General features: G+C 43.3%; 1 protein-coding gene across 1 annotated transcript in view; it reads left to right on the forward strand.

Moving 5' to 3' along the window:
• Positions 1 to 1,998: 1,998 nt before the first annotated feature.
• LOC118556514 (dolichyl-diphosphooligosaccharide--protein glycosyltransferase subunit STT3B-like) overlaps positions 1,999 to 18,053 on the forward strand; it is a gene marked incomplete at its 3' end in the record, with an annotated part of 119,042 nt that continues 102,987 nt past the window's right edge. Inside the window, 1 exon segment of the mRNA XM_036145338.1 lies at positions 1,999 to 2,596. Within this exon segment, the coding sequence (XP_036001231.1) occupies positions 2,331 to 2,596 (266 nt within the window).

Genomic DNA, 18,053 nt, shown 5'->3' on the forward strand with positions numbered 1-18,053 from the left:
GTGTATCAAATTATGCACAAGGAGAAAGATGAATTTAAACTCATCAGACCATGTTACCTTCTGCCATTGCTCCAGAGTCTAATCCTTATATTCCCTTGCAAATGTAAGCTTTTTTTTTTCTTGATAAGCTTGGTTTTCTTAAAAAAAGGTTTGGTTTTGGTCTCAACCCTGAGTTCCTTTCACAATGTGTCATCGTCGGATGGCTCGTCAATAGGGGGCGCTTGTGTGCCTCCCAATCAAAATTGCAAATGAATGCTAAAATAATGTCCATTTCCGTTTTGGGTTTATTTTAGGTTAGTTTTTGTCTAGGCATCCTGATTTTAACGTTTCAATGGTGACAGGCCATATATAAATGAGTGCATAGTATGGTTGGAACCGTTTGGCTGCCCTAATTAATATTTAAATGTTTACTTAAGATTATCCAAGGGGAGCAACTCTTTTTGTGTCATTCTTCATCCAATCAGAATAATTCATCATGCCTATCAACAAAAGTCACACCCCTGGCAGTTCAGATGCGCAGGCTCAACTATTACCCAAACATACCAGTGCAAATGGAGGAGTCAGACTACAACAACGAAAAGATAGGAGACAATGCTGCAACAGAACAATATTCCGTCATTTATTGACAAAACAATAATTCCACAAGACTTTCAATGGAAGAAAAAGAAGTAAATAAAGGAACTTGGGCCAAAATGACCAAACTTAAAGATCCAGCAGGCAAGTGACTGTGGACAATTTTATGTTGAAGAAGACTGCAATTTGTATAGCACCCTCACAAAAAAAGTATCACCAGCCACCATTGGTGGAAAGGCTCTTACTTTCCCTGTCATACATAACCAGAAGTTCTGCCATTGTATTTTTAAAATTTGACCAAGCGTTTAAGTGAACACCGACTACTATCATAAAGGCTTTTTTTTCCCAGCAAAATTTTTTTCTGCAAAGTTGTCCTTCCAAATGGAAAGTCCTTAACCCAGTTTTAGCGATCTCCATTGATGGAGATCTCATTGCTTGACGCATCCAAAAAATATATACATATACATGTATATATCTCTTCTGAAACAGACTAACATCCTTTCAACAACCACAGGATGTGGCGTCTGACACATTTGGTTAAGAAATGAGAAGGTACACGCAGCAGTCGGCTGGCAACTTAAATAACAACTTACCAGCGGAAACGTAAAGATCCATGCTGTAGTTATCCAATTAAAAAGTTCTTGCAAATTTACTTTGGCAAATCCAGGTGGGGACTTTGTGGGGGTGGTTTAAATAGTAATGAATGGTCTGGGCTCAATTTTTATAAATAAATAAATAAATAAATAAATAAATAAATGTATGTATGCATATATATATGTGTGTGTGTGTGTGTGTATAATATATACTGAGCCCGGTTCTGCCGGAGGTTTTCCTTCCTGTTAATGGGGAGTTTTTCTTCCCACTGTCGCTTCATGCTTGCTCAGTATGAGGGATTGCAGCAAAGCCATGTACAATGCAGACGACTCTCCCTGTGGCTCTACGCTTCTCCAGGAGTGAATGCTGCTTGTCGGGACTTTGATGCAATCAACTGGTTTCCTTATATAGGAACATTTTTGACCAATCTGTATAATCTGACCCAATCTGTATAATATGATTGAACTTGACTTTGTAAAGTGCCTTGAGATGACATGTTTCATGATTGGGCGCTATATAAATAAAATTGAATTGAATTGAATAATCAAACAGATTTGGAAGATAAAGTAATTAACTAGCAAATATTAAGCAATAATTTAAAGCAGGTTATTCTGTATTTACAGAACCTATCTATGCAGCAGATGATCTTTTTTTTTTTCTTTTTCCAATCACTACCAGGCACTATTTATCCATTGGTGAGCTTGTTTGGCAATCGACACAAATCTCCTCCGCTATTGGCTGGTGAACCTAAAGCCCCGCCCCCTCGTACCTGTCGATCTGTGAAAGGCCACAAGTGCTGGCCGTCGCCCCGCCCACCGGACCCCTCCCGCCCCTTTCCCACCGGCGTTCAGTCGTGAAGCGGATTGAACGAGCGGCGCTTGCTCTCTGTGGCGCAGGCAGGAGTCTGCGGGCAGGGACGTGACGGCTGCGGCACTCAACTGAAAAGCAACGTCTAAAACGCACACCGGCAGCGGCTCCGGAGAAGAGGAAACCCTGAGCGGGAAGAACCGAGGGGAGTTTACCGCGGTTACGGAGCGGAGGGAGACTCGGGAGGCACGTCAGGAGGCGGCGGTGGAGAAGGAGGAGGAGGAGGAGAAGAAGAAGAAGAAGTGGAGGGGGGGACGGACGCTCGCCAACGAATCCGACCGACATCGCACGCAGAAATGGCGGAGCACCACGCAGCCAGCGACGGCAAGCACAAAGCGTCCGGCAATTCCGGGAGCTCGGCGCACGGGAACAGCCGACCGGGCGCCGGCGGTGGAGGAGGAGCCGGGGCCAAAGGAGGCCTCTCCGGCGGGCTGACACAGCCGGCCGGGTGGCAGTCTCTACTCTCGTTCAGCATTCTTTTTCTGGCCTGCCTGGCAGGATTCAGCTCCAGACTTTTCGCCGTGATCCGGTTCGAGAGCATCATCCACGAGTTTGACCCATGGTAAGCTAGCACGTCAGATTGATTTTTATTTTTTATTTTTGTTTGTGCAAGCAGCAGCCGCTTGTTTTGCCAATGAAAGGCGCGTCAATTGACCCATTTAGGGGTTTTATTATTATTATTATTTTTATGCATAGAAAAAAAAAGTTTGTCCTGAATTTTCCGCTCCACTTTGGGACATAAAAAAAGGTTATTTCAATTCTACTCTGTTCTAAACATGACGCACAGCGATGTATTGGCGTAAGTTATAGTAGCAGCGATAAGTTTACAAACTTCATATAGAGGCTGATTTGCATCCTGCTGGGGGGACAAACGCTCGGTTCTCCCGGTGATCGGTGAATGAGAGGGAGGGGGGGGGGGTCTCCTGTCCTTTCGCGCAATCTCTTGCAGTTTTCAGAGGAGCGGCGTGTCTGCGGGACCTTGACGTTCATCCTGCTGATCTGCGTAACCGGTCTGGTCGGACAGCGTCTCTCCTGCAGCTTGTGGCGCTTCTTCTTCTTCAGTGCGGCCGCAGGCTGCTGGAGCCGGTGTTTGCAGCCTGGTAACCCGCCATCTAATGAAATCAGGTGTGCTGGTCCAGGGGAACGTCTAAAAATAAAATAAGAAATAATCACGCAGAGGAGGCAGGGTTGGAAAACACTTTTGTGGAGTCTTCATCCTCAGGTAGAACTTTGCTGCGTTAGACCGAGGGGAACAAATGAGATCCTCAGCTCTCGATCAGAACTATGTTTGGAATTTCTTTCAAACTTAACTAAATGAGAGTGATCATTCGGTGGGTCGATTCTCACCATCTTGCCAAAAGTCTGGCTAACACATGAACCCATCCACCTTTTGCAGGTATAACAGATCAAACTCTTAGGATGGCGGTACTCGAGCTTCAGGGGTGTTTTTATGGCTTGTTTCTTTACTTTTTTTACCATTCTTCTAGAAGCCTATATGTGAGGTCAGACACTGATGTTGGACGAGCAGGCTTAGCTCTCAGTCAGGACGCAGGTTGGAAGAGGAAGGAGCTGTCTTCAAAGAGTTCCCCAAAAAAAGTTAGGATGTCCAAAGTCTCTTGGTCCGAGAAGCATTGAGAGTTGCTTTCACTGGAACTGAGAAGCCAAGCCCAGCTCCTGAAAAGCAACCACCGCCCCACCAGAACCCCCCCCTCCCCCCCCTCCACCAAACTTTCCACTTGGCCCAGAACAGTGGGACGCGCACTGTTCTCCTGGCCACCGCCAAGCCCAGACTCGTCCATCAAATTGCCGAGCGGAGAATCTGATTTTAAAAGCGAATCTATCAAAGTTGCTCGTTAAACTTCTTTTTTTTTTACGTTTTAATTTTAAAGCGGTTTTGCTTGATGCAGATATCTCCAAAACCGGCTCAAATGATCCACCGTTACTGTAAAATAATCAATGTTGTCACTTCTGGGCCTCCGTACCGCAATCACTGCAGGCTGTTGACACGGAAACCAGCCGATCCGGTCCGGCGAGTCTGTCATCGCAGCGCAGGGTTACTCCTCGTTGTAGAACGTGTCACATGCGCTCCGTGGCGCGGGCCGGGACGCCTCGCCGCCCCCCCCCCCCCCCCCCCACTCGCTGCGCGGCGTGGCGCTCGGCCAGACTCCGTGGCCCGTTTATTAATTTCCAAGGACGGGTGCTCCGTCTCGTTCAGGGTGACACTTACCTTTTCAATTATGTTGATAACTTGATTGCTCTCTATAGCCCGAGGCCAAGCCGTAAAGCCGGCAGCGCTTTCCGCACGGTTCAGGTGATCTCGGGTCTGACTCAGGGGGGGGGGGGGGGGAGATTTACTGGACTGACCTTTCTTTAATCAGGGCCGGCCCTGTGTGTCACGTTCATTAGTAATCATTAGCAGATACATACATTACCTGTGGTGTAATCCCCCTCCACCGCTGTACCTTCCTGTAGCAGTTGGTGCTGCCTTGCTTCAGCGCTGCGGCTGCAGAAGTCTGTATTTCTACCCCAGCAGGCAGCCCAGAATTGTGATCTCGAAGGGAAAGTGTAAGTTGTTTGAAACGTTTTATGACAAAGATCAGGAAAGTGTGGCGTGCAGCGACGTTCAGTCCCTCCTGAGTCCATCTTTTCTTGCAGTTGCAGGACTTTTGGAGCACGGCCCTTTCCCACGTCCTGTTTGTTCAGAATAACACGAGCGTAATCCGACTGGATGGAGCGGGTCTGGGAACAGCATTTTATTTTTTTTATTTTTATAATTTTTCAACTCATTCTGCTCAAATCTGGACTTTGACTGGAGCCTTCTCCCACTTGGCTGGCCTCTGCTCTCGCGCTGCTCGTACATTCAGCGTCATAGGTCACAAACGTACACCCCGAGCTATGGATTTATTTTATTTTTTTTCTGTGTCAAAACATTTGAAAACCAGGTAGTCTTAACTTGCTTAACAGGATGTGGGAAATGTGAATACTTGTGCAAGAGACCTCAGTTTCCTCCTGCTAAGTGTGAAAAAAGTTGACCTCTACGTTTGTGTGCATCATGGAGCAGTGCCCAGAGACCCCCCTGTCTAAAATCGTTATTGCATTTTTTTTCATGTTTCTTTCATGATGCACTCTGCTCCATGCTGCTGGTCTTAACAAGGAAACAAGTTTTTGTCAGCGTCTGCTGCAGATTATGGTTTTTGGTTCTTTTATTAGTCTGTTTTCCCTGATTTAATCTTCTCACCTTTTTTTTATTTTAAACCGGGTACAGGAGCTGTTGGATATTTACCGTTTGCTGATTGGAAGGGGCCATCGTTCTCAGACACGCTTGATTGGAGCTGCTGTTGTTGATGTTTTGGCTCTTTTTTTTTCCTCTCCCGTCGTATCCGTAGCTAAACAAGGCAGCAATTTGTTGGAATCTGATTGGATTTAGACGCTCTAAAAATGTCAGGCGACGTGCAAACGACGCAAGCGGCGCTGATTCTTGTCAAAGACTTGCTTGATGAGTTTTGCTTGTTTTCTGGCTGTTCTGATTTCAGTCAGAAAGTTCTTTTTTTTCTTCAATTTTGGTTACATTTCTTTCTTTTTTTGGTCTTTTATTGATGAAGGTCATAAGGGAATTCCCTTGCAACCTTGTGTCCTTGTCGAGAAGAGAGGTTCAGTTTTCTGAAGGCGGCTCTAAATCAAATGAAGTGTTTTGTGTGAAGAAGTCCCCATGCTAAATTTGGTCGGTCCTGCTGCTACAAGTAGCTCGTTTTTATGTTAGTTACGAGTCCTTTCCAGGTCCCTGCTGCTGCTTTTTGTGAGATAAGGGTGTGCTTCGGTTCTCTGGCTGTTTCACCTCACCTTGTAGCGTTTGACAATCACTGATGCATAAATCTGAGCTGAGTGGTCTGAAGAGACGCAAGAGGCCCGTCCAACTAACTTCTCTTTCCCCAGTCTGAAACGAGACGTACCAACCGTGTACGGAGGGTCTAAAGTTAGCTCCCGGGTTAAAATGGGAGGCTTTTGTGATGAGGGAAGATTGCTATTACGTGAGCAGTCCCACGCTGAACCACAGTTGTTATCAGTGTATCAACCCTCCAGATACACTCAGGTCTTCTGGCTCCAGTCTACTCTGCATACCCAGAACCAGAACCAAACATGGAGAAGCAGCATTTAGTTCCTATGCTCCACTTATGTGGAACAAACTCCCAGAAAACTGTAAAAGTGCTGAAAGCCTGAGTTCTTTTAAATCAAGATTAAAAAGACATTTGTTTAGGATTGCCTTTAACTCTTATTGGTTAAACTGTTTTACTGAAACATTATTAGTTCAAGTTTGTAGTACAACTGTTTTTAATATTTGTTTTACTTTGTTTAACATTTTCTACATTTTATTCCAACTTGCTTTTATAATGTTTTTGTTTTCCTATATTTTAGTCATGTGAAGCACTTTGCGTTGTCTTTGTGCCGAAATGTGCCATACAAATAAAATTAGCCCTGCCTTCTGGCGGAGGTTCGTAAATATAGACGTTTTTCTGATTCGGCCCAAAAAGAATCACCACAGTTGACAAATTCATCACTCTTGGAAGAAGGGAAGATGCTTAAATGTTAAACAAATTTTCTAATTCCACATGTTGAGAGGTGTAGTACCCTTGGCGTAGGAGCGCAACGCTGCCCTCTAGAGTCTAGGAGAAAAGCGCTACTTCAGAGGAAGGGCTCGCACTCTGCAGCAATGCTGCAGACGTTGTGTCCGCACGTCTGATTTCCACGTGGGACCTACGTGCGTCAAGCTTAAAGCAACCACAAGTGTGAAAACCTTAAACTGATGACCGGTTGATACTGGGTTTGACTTTCAACTTTCAGTTTTGTTGCGTTCACATGTGCCATCAGTTACAGTGAATCATGACTGACAGTATGGGACAACGGTGACGCTGCTAAAATGTAACTTTTGTCCAAACCCGCTGGACGAGAGCAGATATAAGCAGATCAGGGAGGCTCAGATGTGACGGCATCACTGCACAAAAGATATTTTTGCCAAAGTCTGAACTGAAGGGGGGTTTAAAGACTTCAGTTTAAAAGGAAGATCCCATCCCGGTATAAAATCTCCCCGAACCTTGTGGGTCAACAAGTATTGGTTGAATTTATTTATTTTTTTGTTCCACAATTACAGAAAGCACAAAAGAGCAGTGGACATTACCTGCAGGAAAACACTGTGGTGGCAGCTTGTTGGTCTGGGGTTGCTCCTCTCCTGCTAGAGAGCTGAACATCTCGCCATGTTGAGGTGTGGCGTGCTAACGGGCTCGTAGCAGAGAAACCACATGGCGCTTCTGACTGAGCCCACAGTTAGTGCAGCTTTTACCCACGAACGGGTTTTATCTTTCCAGATAAGTTCATCAGCATTTTTGTCCAACCATCAACAGAAATGTATCATTTCCAGCACAAAAACCTGGCATTTTAACGAGGGTGTGTTAACTTCTGAGGGCTGCTGGATCTCCAGGTTTTTTCTGCCCTTTTCCTCGGAGCTCACGGGTAAAACGTGCCTCCCAGTCGTGAAATAAATCATGGTATAATGGGCGAGTGAGGCTTGTATGTAAACACAGGACACCCTGCGGAGCATGTGCAGCAAGTGTGCCCATTTTATGGATTTCTTCTTTAAATCTGACGACCTGATTTTATTGCTTATGGAATGCATTCAGTCGCCGTTTTCTTCACACTATAAGAATAGCGTTTTTTTTTTTCTTCCTTTTGCACGCTATGTATCTGCATTATACCCGTTCTAAGCCTTCTGGACATGTACTCCTCCTCCTCACTTGTTTATCATGCTGTGAGAGCGCTTCTGCAGCAAAAGAACAAAAAAAAACAAAAAACTCTGAAGTGAAAAAAAACAAGTGGTGGAAAAGGTCTGCACGTAATTACCAGAGTATTCCGCCGACCGTCCGCTGCGTTCGTGTGTGACAAGAGCTTGTGACGTGATTTTTAATCAGGCGGTGCGGGCCTATCAGAACCGGACAGGTGTTCTTCACTGGGTTTTTTTTTTCTTCTATGATACGGATGTTGAAGCTGTGAATAGGAGGGTGATGAAACCTGATTTTTCTTTTTCTGTAAAAGCTCTCTTTTTAATGTTTAATTTTACCGCTTTTGTAAAAGAGGACATTTATTCTGTATAATTCTTGGATTAGTGTTACCGTCAGTACAGCATGATTTAAAATATTAATAAGCTTATTTAACTCATTCCAGGTGATATCTAGTGTCTTTGGCGGCTTATACCAGTCAGTGAGTTTTATTCTTGTTTTTTAGTATCCTTTTTTAATATTTCTTTTTTGCATTAGATGCTTCGAATTGATGTTCGCACATTAAAGTGATTCTCTGAAACAATTTCCCCCATCTTGCACTTTCCAATGCCGGCTGCGAATTTGGACTCTTGAACCTTTTTTTTATTGCAGATGGAAAAGCCCAAAGTAAAAAGAAAAGTTAGTTTCCACATGACTGATCCAGTGACTAATCAGCTGCTTTGGCTTCACAACCATTACACGCCGACATCAAAGAACCGGCACAATGTGCAAGAGATCCGCCAAGCACAATGTTGTTGGGATTTTTGTAGCGCTTTGATCTGCCAATATCAGTTTTAGCAGATTCCTAAATTTCTCTTTAGCAGCCAAAATACAAGGAGATGCTTTTTCCCCTGGCGTTCCTGTTGAGAGGGGCCTTCCCTTGTGTATGTTGGGACCAGAGAGCGTCACACTGCATACTTTTAAAAAGAGTTTTCATGTTTTCAAACACGCCTAGCTTCTTATATTAGCAACTAGCATGGGTAGCATTGGGATAAATGGCATACTACATATGCATGTACTAGAGTTGGGGTTGCCAAAAGCGTGTGTGTGTGTGTGTGTGTGTGTGTGTGTGTGTGTGTGTGTGTGGGGGGGGGGGGGTCCAAAATTTCTGATTTTACAATGTCAGCAATATACTTGTTTTAATATAATTTCTGCCTTTTTTTTTCATGGAAAAAGATTTTTTTTCTTAAACGTTTACGACTTCGAGACCTCAGAAAAAACATCATTTTTTTCTCCCAATATGTGAAATTAATCAAATCATTTATTTATTTATTTTTTTTTTGAGAAAATTTACTCCTGTGGCCAATAATTAATTTTCTTTAACCTACAATTGCTGTCATGCGATACTCTTTCTGGGAAGTTAGGAGAATAAAGTCAGGTTGGGTGTACAAGAATGAAGACCATTACGAGTATAAAGTTTGCACAATCGTTTCAAAATCCTGACACTAATAATAATTGGATGCCGGTTTGTTAAAAAGATTTAGGACTTTCTTATTTGTGAAATTGATACCAAAGTATAACTTTACAAGATGCTCAAGATTCCTCGTTTTAATCCAGGGGAAGACTCCATGTTTTTGTAAGAGTTTTGAAGAAGATGCTTCATTCTCACAACTTTATGACTTTACTCTCATCATTTCCAAAAATGGGGGGGGAAAAAGCAGGGAAATGAATGGGAAATGTAAGATGTATAATAAGCATTTAAAAAATACTAAACTCTGTACGTGCATCAAAGTAGATCATCTAGTAAGACTTTACGTTTTATTAGGGGTGCACCGATTGCTGGTTTCTGACCAATCACAGATTACCAATCTTTAAAAAGCCTGACACGCCGATCCTGATTTACTTTTTTATAACTCACACTGTCAGTGAAACAGTAAAAATGTCTCAAAAAACTGCTCTCAAATAGAAATCAAAGTTTAGAACATTGAAAGTGGATGATTTTCAGGCCACTGCAGAGGTGGATCAGATTGGTTGATAAGATCAGTTTCACATCTAAGAATCGGCCGATCACCGTTTTCCAAAGATTAAGAGAATTGTGGCCGATCAAGCCGGTGCACCCTACTTCTGATGCACTCCACGAAAATTTTTTTTCTTTCAGTATTTAATCAAAATCAGAACCAATAAAAGGACCACTGATGGACGGATTGAGCTCTGATCCAACGACACCAGCAAAGGGCTTTAAAGATGAGTGGACGGTTTAAATAAACAAACAAAAAATAAACGTAGTGGTGGTATAAAACTGGGACGAGATGAGCTAAAGCATCCCTTTTCCACAGCACATTCTGTGGCTTTAATAAACAGCTTTTGGAATAATACATAATTGTTGGGTCTAGTGTAGTTTATTATACGATCCAATTAGAGGAACACTTGTTATGCTCATATTTATCTAACAGCACAGCCAGAGCCCCCTTTATTTTTATTTTTTTAGTGAACTACTTTTTAGCAGAGCGGTTGTTCAGCCATTATTTCCTGAAACCATATTTGTATTATTTTAAACAGCGTGTGTGTTCAAAATATAGGTTAAGTTGGCTTTACTAAAGTGCTCATGTAATTAGAAGGTAATGAGGCATGTGGGGCTGTTGTCTGCGCGGTTGATGCCTGAATGCAAAGCGAGCGGTCTGCCTCATGATTGTTTGCCGGAATAATTGAATCCAACTCAAAACGACTGCAACTGATTTATTTTTCTTCTTTTTTTATTTTATTTTTTTTAACGCCATGTTTACTTCAAAGGCGCGTCGTTAGTGAACGCTAAAAGTTGGTTGATCGTCAGCCTCCGCCGCAGAGCGCAATCTGTCAGCCTCTAATTGGACGAAAGCATCTGAAAGCACCAATAAAGATTTTCAGGAAAGTGTCGGAGCGTGTTTTCATTTTTTAATTTAATTTTTTTTTTTTTAATGCGTGACCTGCATACCTGGAAACGATCGGGAGGACTCGGCTTTTTTTAAACCCGTTAAAACCCGGTTTGATTAAAGCACCGTATCCCTATGATCTAGAGCTAAAATAAAATCGGACCTGGCTGCGGTTCTGCTTGCGGTGAGGACGGCTGAGCTTGGTGATGTAGCTGCAGTGCAAAACTTCTGCATAAGTCTGGCAAATGTGACGCGGGGGGGGTGTATTTATGAGGTCAAGCCAAGGCCAAGTAGGATGCTTGTCCTTTTTCACCATCTGCCCCCGTAGTATCCACCAGCTGCGCACCTTCTCACTTCTACGCCGTCGGACGGACGTCTGAAGAGGCCCGCAGCTAAAGAAAGCGTGCTCGTCTCCGCCTTTCTACTTGCCTGACCGCCTTTTGCTCATCTGCTTTCTTTTTGTTTGCAGGTTTAGTCGTCAGATTTTGTTTTAACAATGAAAATCTGGAAATCACAGCAATTATTTTAGCTTTTCTCTAAACGCAATTGAAAAGTCTTCATTTGGGCGGAGAGCGTGAAAAACGGGTCGCTCAAAATAAACTTTTTTTTTTTTTTTTTTTGCGAGCTTACCTGGAACATGAAGAGCGAGGCTCACCCTTTCCAGACGTTTTTTTTTTTTTAACAAACCTTACAGTATTCCTGCATGCAAAGGACAAATCTATCAGTAAAATTTTGTTTATAATGGTATTCGTCTCTATATTTATTCAGTAGAAACCCAAGACCTGTACTTATGGAACCATTGTTTATCCTATACTTGTTGCTATTGCACTTCTGGTTAGACCTAAACTGCATTTCGTTGCCTTGTACCTGTGTAATGACAATAAAGTTGAATCTAATCTAATCTAATGAAGTTTAAATGCTTTTAAAAATATCTCTAAATGCATGCTGAGGAAGTATTAGGAAACAAAACTGTCCTTTTCCCCCCAAAAAAATGGGCTTAAAATAAAAGCTGAGTGTGATTTCTCTGCTCCTCCTGCACTCGGCGGCAGGCTTAGGCCCGAGAATCTGCATGATGAACGTAAGGAGGAGATCAAAACGAGTCAAAAGCCCCCATTTTAAGGTTCGCGTGTGCGCCGGTGCTGCCTTAACACCCGGAATATCCGAAGTTTCACAGATTTCCCCCGTTCAATCCTACGGTTTTCACGAAACGCTTTGATAGCGGGTTCACGCCTTTGCAAGGATTTTCGCAGCGTCTCTTACAGGCGTAATGAATTATTCTTTGCTGCAGAAAATTGCTAAGTGCTGTGAAAAGAAAATCTCCTCGCACGGAAATGTTGCACCTCAGCTTCTTTTTTTTTTTTTTTTTATAAAGCCTGAACACAATTAGTGGGAGTAGCAGCTCCTGTACTCCTTCCATCCTCGCTTATTTTTCTGTTTCAAATGCAGGGTATCATTATCTCCAAGCAGCTGAGATTATCCTAGGAAGGGCTGCAAAAACGTGTGGGACATGCACTGTTGTTTAGGAAAACATGAGAACACGCTTTGATTCTCCTAACAAACGGAGGGCTTGACCGGTATTCCTACTGATACTGTAAAGCCTTTTCTCAAATCATACCCTCGTACACGGTGTTACCATCTGCCTACAGAGGCTGGTGATGTTCCGTTTTTAAGCCGAAGGTTGTCCGTTTCAACGTTCTCACAATAGATTCTACCCACATCTTTTTCTGCTACATGCAATGTCTTGACTCTCCTAAAGAATGAGCCAATCAAGACTCTGAAACATTCCTAATCTAGCTGAGTAAATCTGTTGCTTCCGTCGGCAGCAGCAGGAAGCGGGCCTCCCCGCATGTTAGCCTTATCCGGTCTGAACAAAGGGACTCCATCCAGAAGTGAGTTCGTAGCACCCGGGTGATATAAATCACTTTCCGTTCACTCTGTCACACATGTGGATGTAGGTGAAACTAGGGCTGGGCGATAATCCTGCCACAGTATTTAGTAGGGCTGGACGATATAGAAAAAAACATAGATATCATATTGATCTATATCGATCAATATGATAAAGTGCAGCCCTTTTATGCTGTTGCTTAGCGATCCATTTTTTATATATAAAACATACAAACACTGAATTCAAACTCAACCATTTATTCAACCAACTTTTTACCAAAAATGCACGTTTTAAAAAAAATGAAAAAGAACGAATGCTCTCTGAACTCTTTGAAGAGGGCGGAGCTTAGTGACAGTAGCGTTCCTGTGTCTGCGTTTGTGTTTGGTTGGATGTAACTAGGGTAATATTAATCCACATGGCTAGAATGGAAGGAAAACTTTTATTCTATTGACCTTTTTACTTGACCATTTTTTTCTATCATCGTTATATATGTCAATCAATCGATATATATTATTGAATTATCGTCCAGCCCTAGTATTTAGGTCTATATCATGGTATCTGGTAACCTGACTCCGCCAGATGGATTTGCTCCGCATATCCATCTGGAAACTTTCGTTGAAGTAATTTTGCGAAGGGGTGAAAATACTGGTTAGCTGATTGGCCTATGTTGGTGATAGACGGGCCAAATAAACCAATCAGATCAACGAAGCATATGACGTACTAACAGCGACACAACCACAAGCTCTTGTGAAACCAGTCGGGAGAAGAGCAAAAACATCTTTTCCTCTGAGAAAAGCCTCTAGAGCAGTGTTTTGCTCTTCTTTCAGTGAAGAAATACTCTGTAATTCCGATAAAACTTGCTGGATAGCCACGCTAACGCTAGTTTCATCGGCTGAAGCCGCCATGTTCTTTAGACTGAACTGTCGATCTTCTCGTTGCGTCACACCTCAACCCGCCTCAAAGCCAACGCTGATTGGACGTCCGTTTGGTGAACTGCTCCAAATTTTCTTTAACGGAAAGTAGCCAGACTGATCTGCGAGTGAAACCCTGAAAGCTCACGAGATCAGGATGGTCTCATGAGGCTAGGTATCTGGATGCTCAGTTTTATCCCTGGTGGCGTTCTGCCTGTTACCTGAAGTAAGAGGCTGCAGCTACACAAACGTTAGCCGTTAGCACGCCTGGCTGCTACCGCATGGCCTGCGTCAGCTCAGCTTTACCTGGCTTTATTCCAGCCACATGATTGGTCCAGCACGGAGCCACTTTTATTTTACCTGGCTGCTGTTCATCTTATCTGTACATTGAATGTCTATGTTGAGCCTTTCTCCCATGTCTATCGATTTGGTAAAGCAGGTGGGATTTGACCTAGGGAACATGTAGCCTTCCCAGAATGCCTATGCTGCCCCTAATAACTATCATATGCCCTTTAAAAAAAAAATCATATAGCTATCGGTTTAGATCTGTGTTATAAAAAATATTATTCTGCAATCACTATGGCCTCACGCCACTCGGACATAGGAGGCCTGTGGACATGATGGCTGTGTATAAGATCCACTGTTTGCTGATTGCAAGGCCGAATGCTTCGTAGAATGATTATTGTCTATGATAGACTGTCTTTGTTTTGTCTCATGCCAAGGCCACTGTGCAGTATTAATGGAGAGCCAGAAAAGCGAGACAGGCAGAGACAGGGCAGACGCAGACTGCAGCGGGACCGTGGGGTGCGATAACTTTCCATCTGATCTCTGCTCTGTTTCTCAATAAAAGTGCTGGAACTATATCACCGCCGTCTCTTCATTTAGTAAAGATGGAAATTCAGTTATTATGGTTTAGAATTCCCAAAACAATCTGACATCCATCTAATTCTGTAAGTTTAATTGCAACTAAAACCTTCTTTCGAATCACTTGGCGCACCATGGACAAAAATGACCGATTCTGGCCTCCATATTCAGCTTTCAGACACAACTTCTTACTTTCAGGCTCAATCACGTCTTCTTTACACGCACTCTACTGAAAATTATCATTACTGTTACAGTCGTTAACGCCTAAGGAGCAGAAAAATCATGTTTTAGATGCTACTTCGCAGCCTGACTGGTGGTGTCCAGATCCATCACGTTCCTGTTAGAAAACGGGTCAGGAACAGATAAAATATATATATATTTTTTTTGTTTTGCAGGTTCAAAAAGTTGTGAGGGCTAGTGAGTGAAAGAGCTGCTGGTTACCAGGACTATTTAGGCAGGGCTGTATTAGCTAGTTAATTGAATCACCGGAGGACTGGGGCAGGGGACGCCTCTGGTTGCCCTGAGACGCTGAGAGAACCATCAGCTTTTATTTGGTTGCCGGAGGAAGGTCAGTTTTGGACAAACTCATCCATGTCGTAGGAAACGAATGGCTGCTGTGGGAAATGGACGCTCCGTTGTTACTCGCTCTATCCCCTGTGTAGCTTTCGCCTCAGCCAAGAGGGGGTTCATGTGCAGATTAGTCTTTCTGGAACAGTATCTGGCCAGGAGAAGCAACCCTTAGGATTAGATTCCTGCCTTTTTTGCTTTAGCGATCAAGCTTTTCCACACCCCTCTGTATGACAACCTTAAGCAGGCTACTTTCCCTACGACTAAATAATCCTTCCTGACCTCCCCTTCCAGGTTAGCCTCTTTGCTGCGGATAATGTGACCAGGGGTGTGAATGGGACTTACCGGCGAGCTTTACCAAGCAGCCATTCAAGACGCTCTGCGTTACAGGAGCGAGAGGCAGCGCTCGACTCATTCAGCCTGAACCGGAGAGGATGCCCCAGTTTTCAGCTCTCCATTCGCCTGCCAGGCTGCGTTTCTTGATGACGTTTTTTTCTGAAAGCCCTCTGCAGCCGCGCTACCCAGCAAGAGGTAGACGCCGGCGAGCCGCAGCTGCTGTCGGAGGGTTCACACGCACCCCTCATTGGCGTCACGTTTACTTCCTGGTTATTAAGCTTTACTGTTGCGCGGGTGGAAGTAAAGCTTATAAGCCCAAAACACAACTCTGGGTTTATAAGAACCGTATTAGTTTTGTTATGGATTTTTCTCATTCGGCGTGTGTCAGAAATATACATACGGGCTAGGGACAGGGCGATTATTGCATCTTTGTTCTAAACTCTTTGTGGGCTACAGGATCCATGAGAGCAGCAATAAATGTCGGTATCTTTTAATTTGTAATGCAGAGCGGACTATTAGGTGTTGTTTGGTGATGAAACTGTACTATTAAATGTGTCTGACGCCTTAAAGTAGCCTTTTTGATAATCCATGTGCTATATGATAATGTGGATCAAGGGATGAAAGTCCGTCCAGCAGGCCAAATATCCTATTGTTACGCATCACAGTTGAACTTTAATATCCTACCAAAAACTGCCTCCAAGCAGTTCTTTGCAGCTACTTATTATTGTAAGGCCAGTTGTGATTTGATGCATCGTGCCGCTCTGGAACACGGTTTCTTTTGATAATTGATCATCTTGGTGCGGTCATGTGTCTAAAACCAATGAGACGGCCGTAGATTTTAGACACAAGCCCCCTGCTCCCGATGTCAACCATCCTGGGGCAGGTGGCTGAGAGCGCTGATGGATATCTGAAATACAAACACAGAAATACTCTGCAGGAAAGGTCGGCTACGTCTTTTCCGTCTTCATAAAATGGCTACATTCAACAACCTAGGCTCTGATTTTATAACTCATATCAAACCTGGTCTGACTTTTGTCTTTGATTTGCTGATATAGAAATCCTTGGCGCTCATTAAAGCAGCCTGAGTGACCTGGACAGCCAGCTCCTACCTCCATCCTGTCTGTCGGAGCGCCGACAGACAGGATATCCCTCCCTGGTTCCATGTCCCTTATTTAGGCAAATTGAAGGGCTAGTTGGACAGAGGGTCTTGTTTCTCATCACCGATGACTGCTGTGTTTTTATGCCCCTTTAGCCACTGTGATTTCTTATTGATGTTTTTATCTTGAAGTGATGGATTTACCATGCTCCTTCATTTATTTACTATTCATTTGTTGGACTTATCAGCACTTTATATGATTTTAATAGACTGTTTTTTGTTTTTAACACCCCAGAAGCAGCTGTTTTTATATTTTTAGTTGTCACCAGCTGTAAAATGAATCACCTATTGGGGCATTAAAAAATGTATTATAAATAATTCATTAGAGTTTTTAACTATAATAAAAATAACTTTGTTTAAAACATTTTTTTTGCTACAATTATGAAACGTTGACCCCGTATTAGGACTGGGCAATATGGACCGAAAATAATATCTCAATATTTGTAGTCTGAATGCCCGATATACAATATTGATCTTTGATAAAGTAATTATAAAAAGGCACTTTTAAATCAAAGCTTTATTCCTAATGTCTCGCAGGTAAAAAATTTTTAACAAACATCTAAATAAATATGAGAAACGGCTGAAACATAACCTACTAGAATACACAAGTATAATTATAACGCAACATAGACCATCTCGATATAAACAATATAGTCTCATCTCTTTATAAGAACATCTCAATGTTTTTAAAATCTCCATATAATGCCCAGCCTTACCATAAATAAGTAAATTCTGACTACAGCTGCAGAAGAGTCTCATCTACCAGCATCTAAATGAAGAAAAAAGATCCCAGCATGGTGGAATGATTGACTTCCTGGTTCGTATTCAGATCGGTGTTTAAACACTGGAGCTGGCTCTGAAAAACTGTCAGAGGTTGGATTTATTTCGTTTTATTTTTATTTTCCATCATATCCCCACAGCCCAGGGAGCCGCGACACAGCGGTGACATTCCGTCGCAGCGGACGTCTGAACCTTTTCCTTCTGTGTCCTGCCTCTCTGCGGAGACTCGCCGGGCAGACGGCTGTTTATCGACACAGATCTGGCTGTTCCTCGCTTTTTTCCCCCCCTGCACGCCACTCTCACTGCCGCTGTTCACAGAGCCCCCCCCTCATCAAAAGAGAGAGACGGGGTTCTTACTGTCAGGTGTTCGAACGAGAGCCCTTTTCTGATATTTGGTGCACTGAAAGGAGTTCTGGAGCTTGGCCTTTAATATGTTCTGGTCATTCATATGCAGAGTAATTCTTCCTGGAATAAAACTAGACATACCTGGTAATAAAAAAAAAAAAAAAAAGCTCAACATGTATTTGCAGGAAGAGAGAGACCTGATTTTTATTAATACACACAGCGGCCTATTTGTCATCTCTAATACAAGAGCATAACCTGGAGCGGGTCCGAGTTGGCCCAGAAACAAAACCAGACAGCAGAACTAAACTAATCCCCCCCCCACGCCGGGTTCCTCGCCCACGAGACAGAACAGGAAATACTGCACCACATCTGCGTGTCGGCGGGCAAACGAGCGGCCGACGCAGCTTTTGTCAAGCTGTTTGTTCGGTGCCAGCGTGGCTGCTTGTGATGCGACCGTTGTTGCGTGACCGACCCGTCTGCAGAACCCCTCCGTCCTGCGGAGAATAGGCGGGAGCGGCA

Source organism: Fundulus heteroclitus, chromosome 13 (genome assembly GCF_011125445.2).
Source record: "Fundulus heteroclitus isolate FHET01 chromosome 13, MU-UCD_Fhet_4.1, whole genome shotgun sequence".
Classification (NCBI taxonomy): Eukaryota; Metazoa; Chordata; class Actinopteri; order Cyprinodontiformes; family Fundulidae; genus Fundulus; species Fundulus heteroclitus.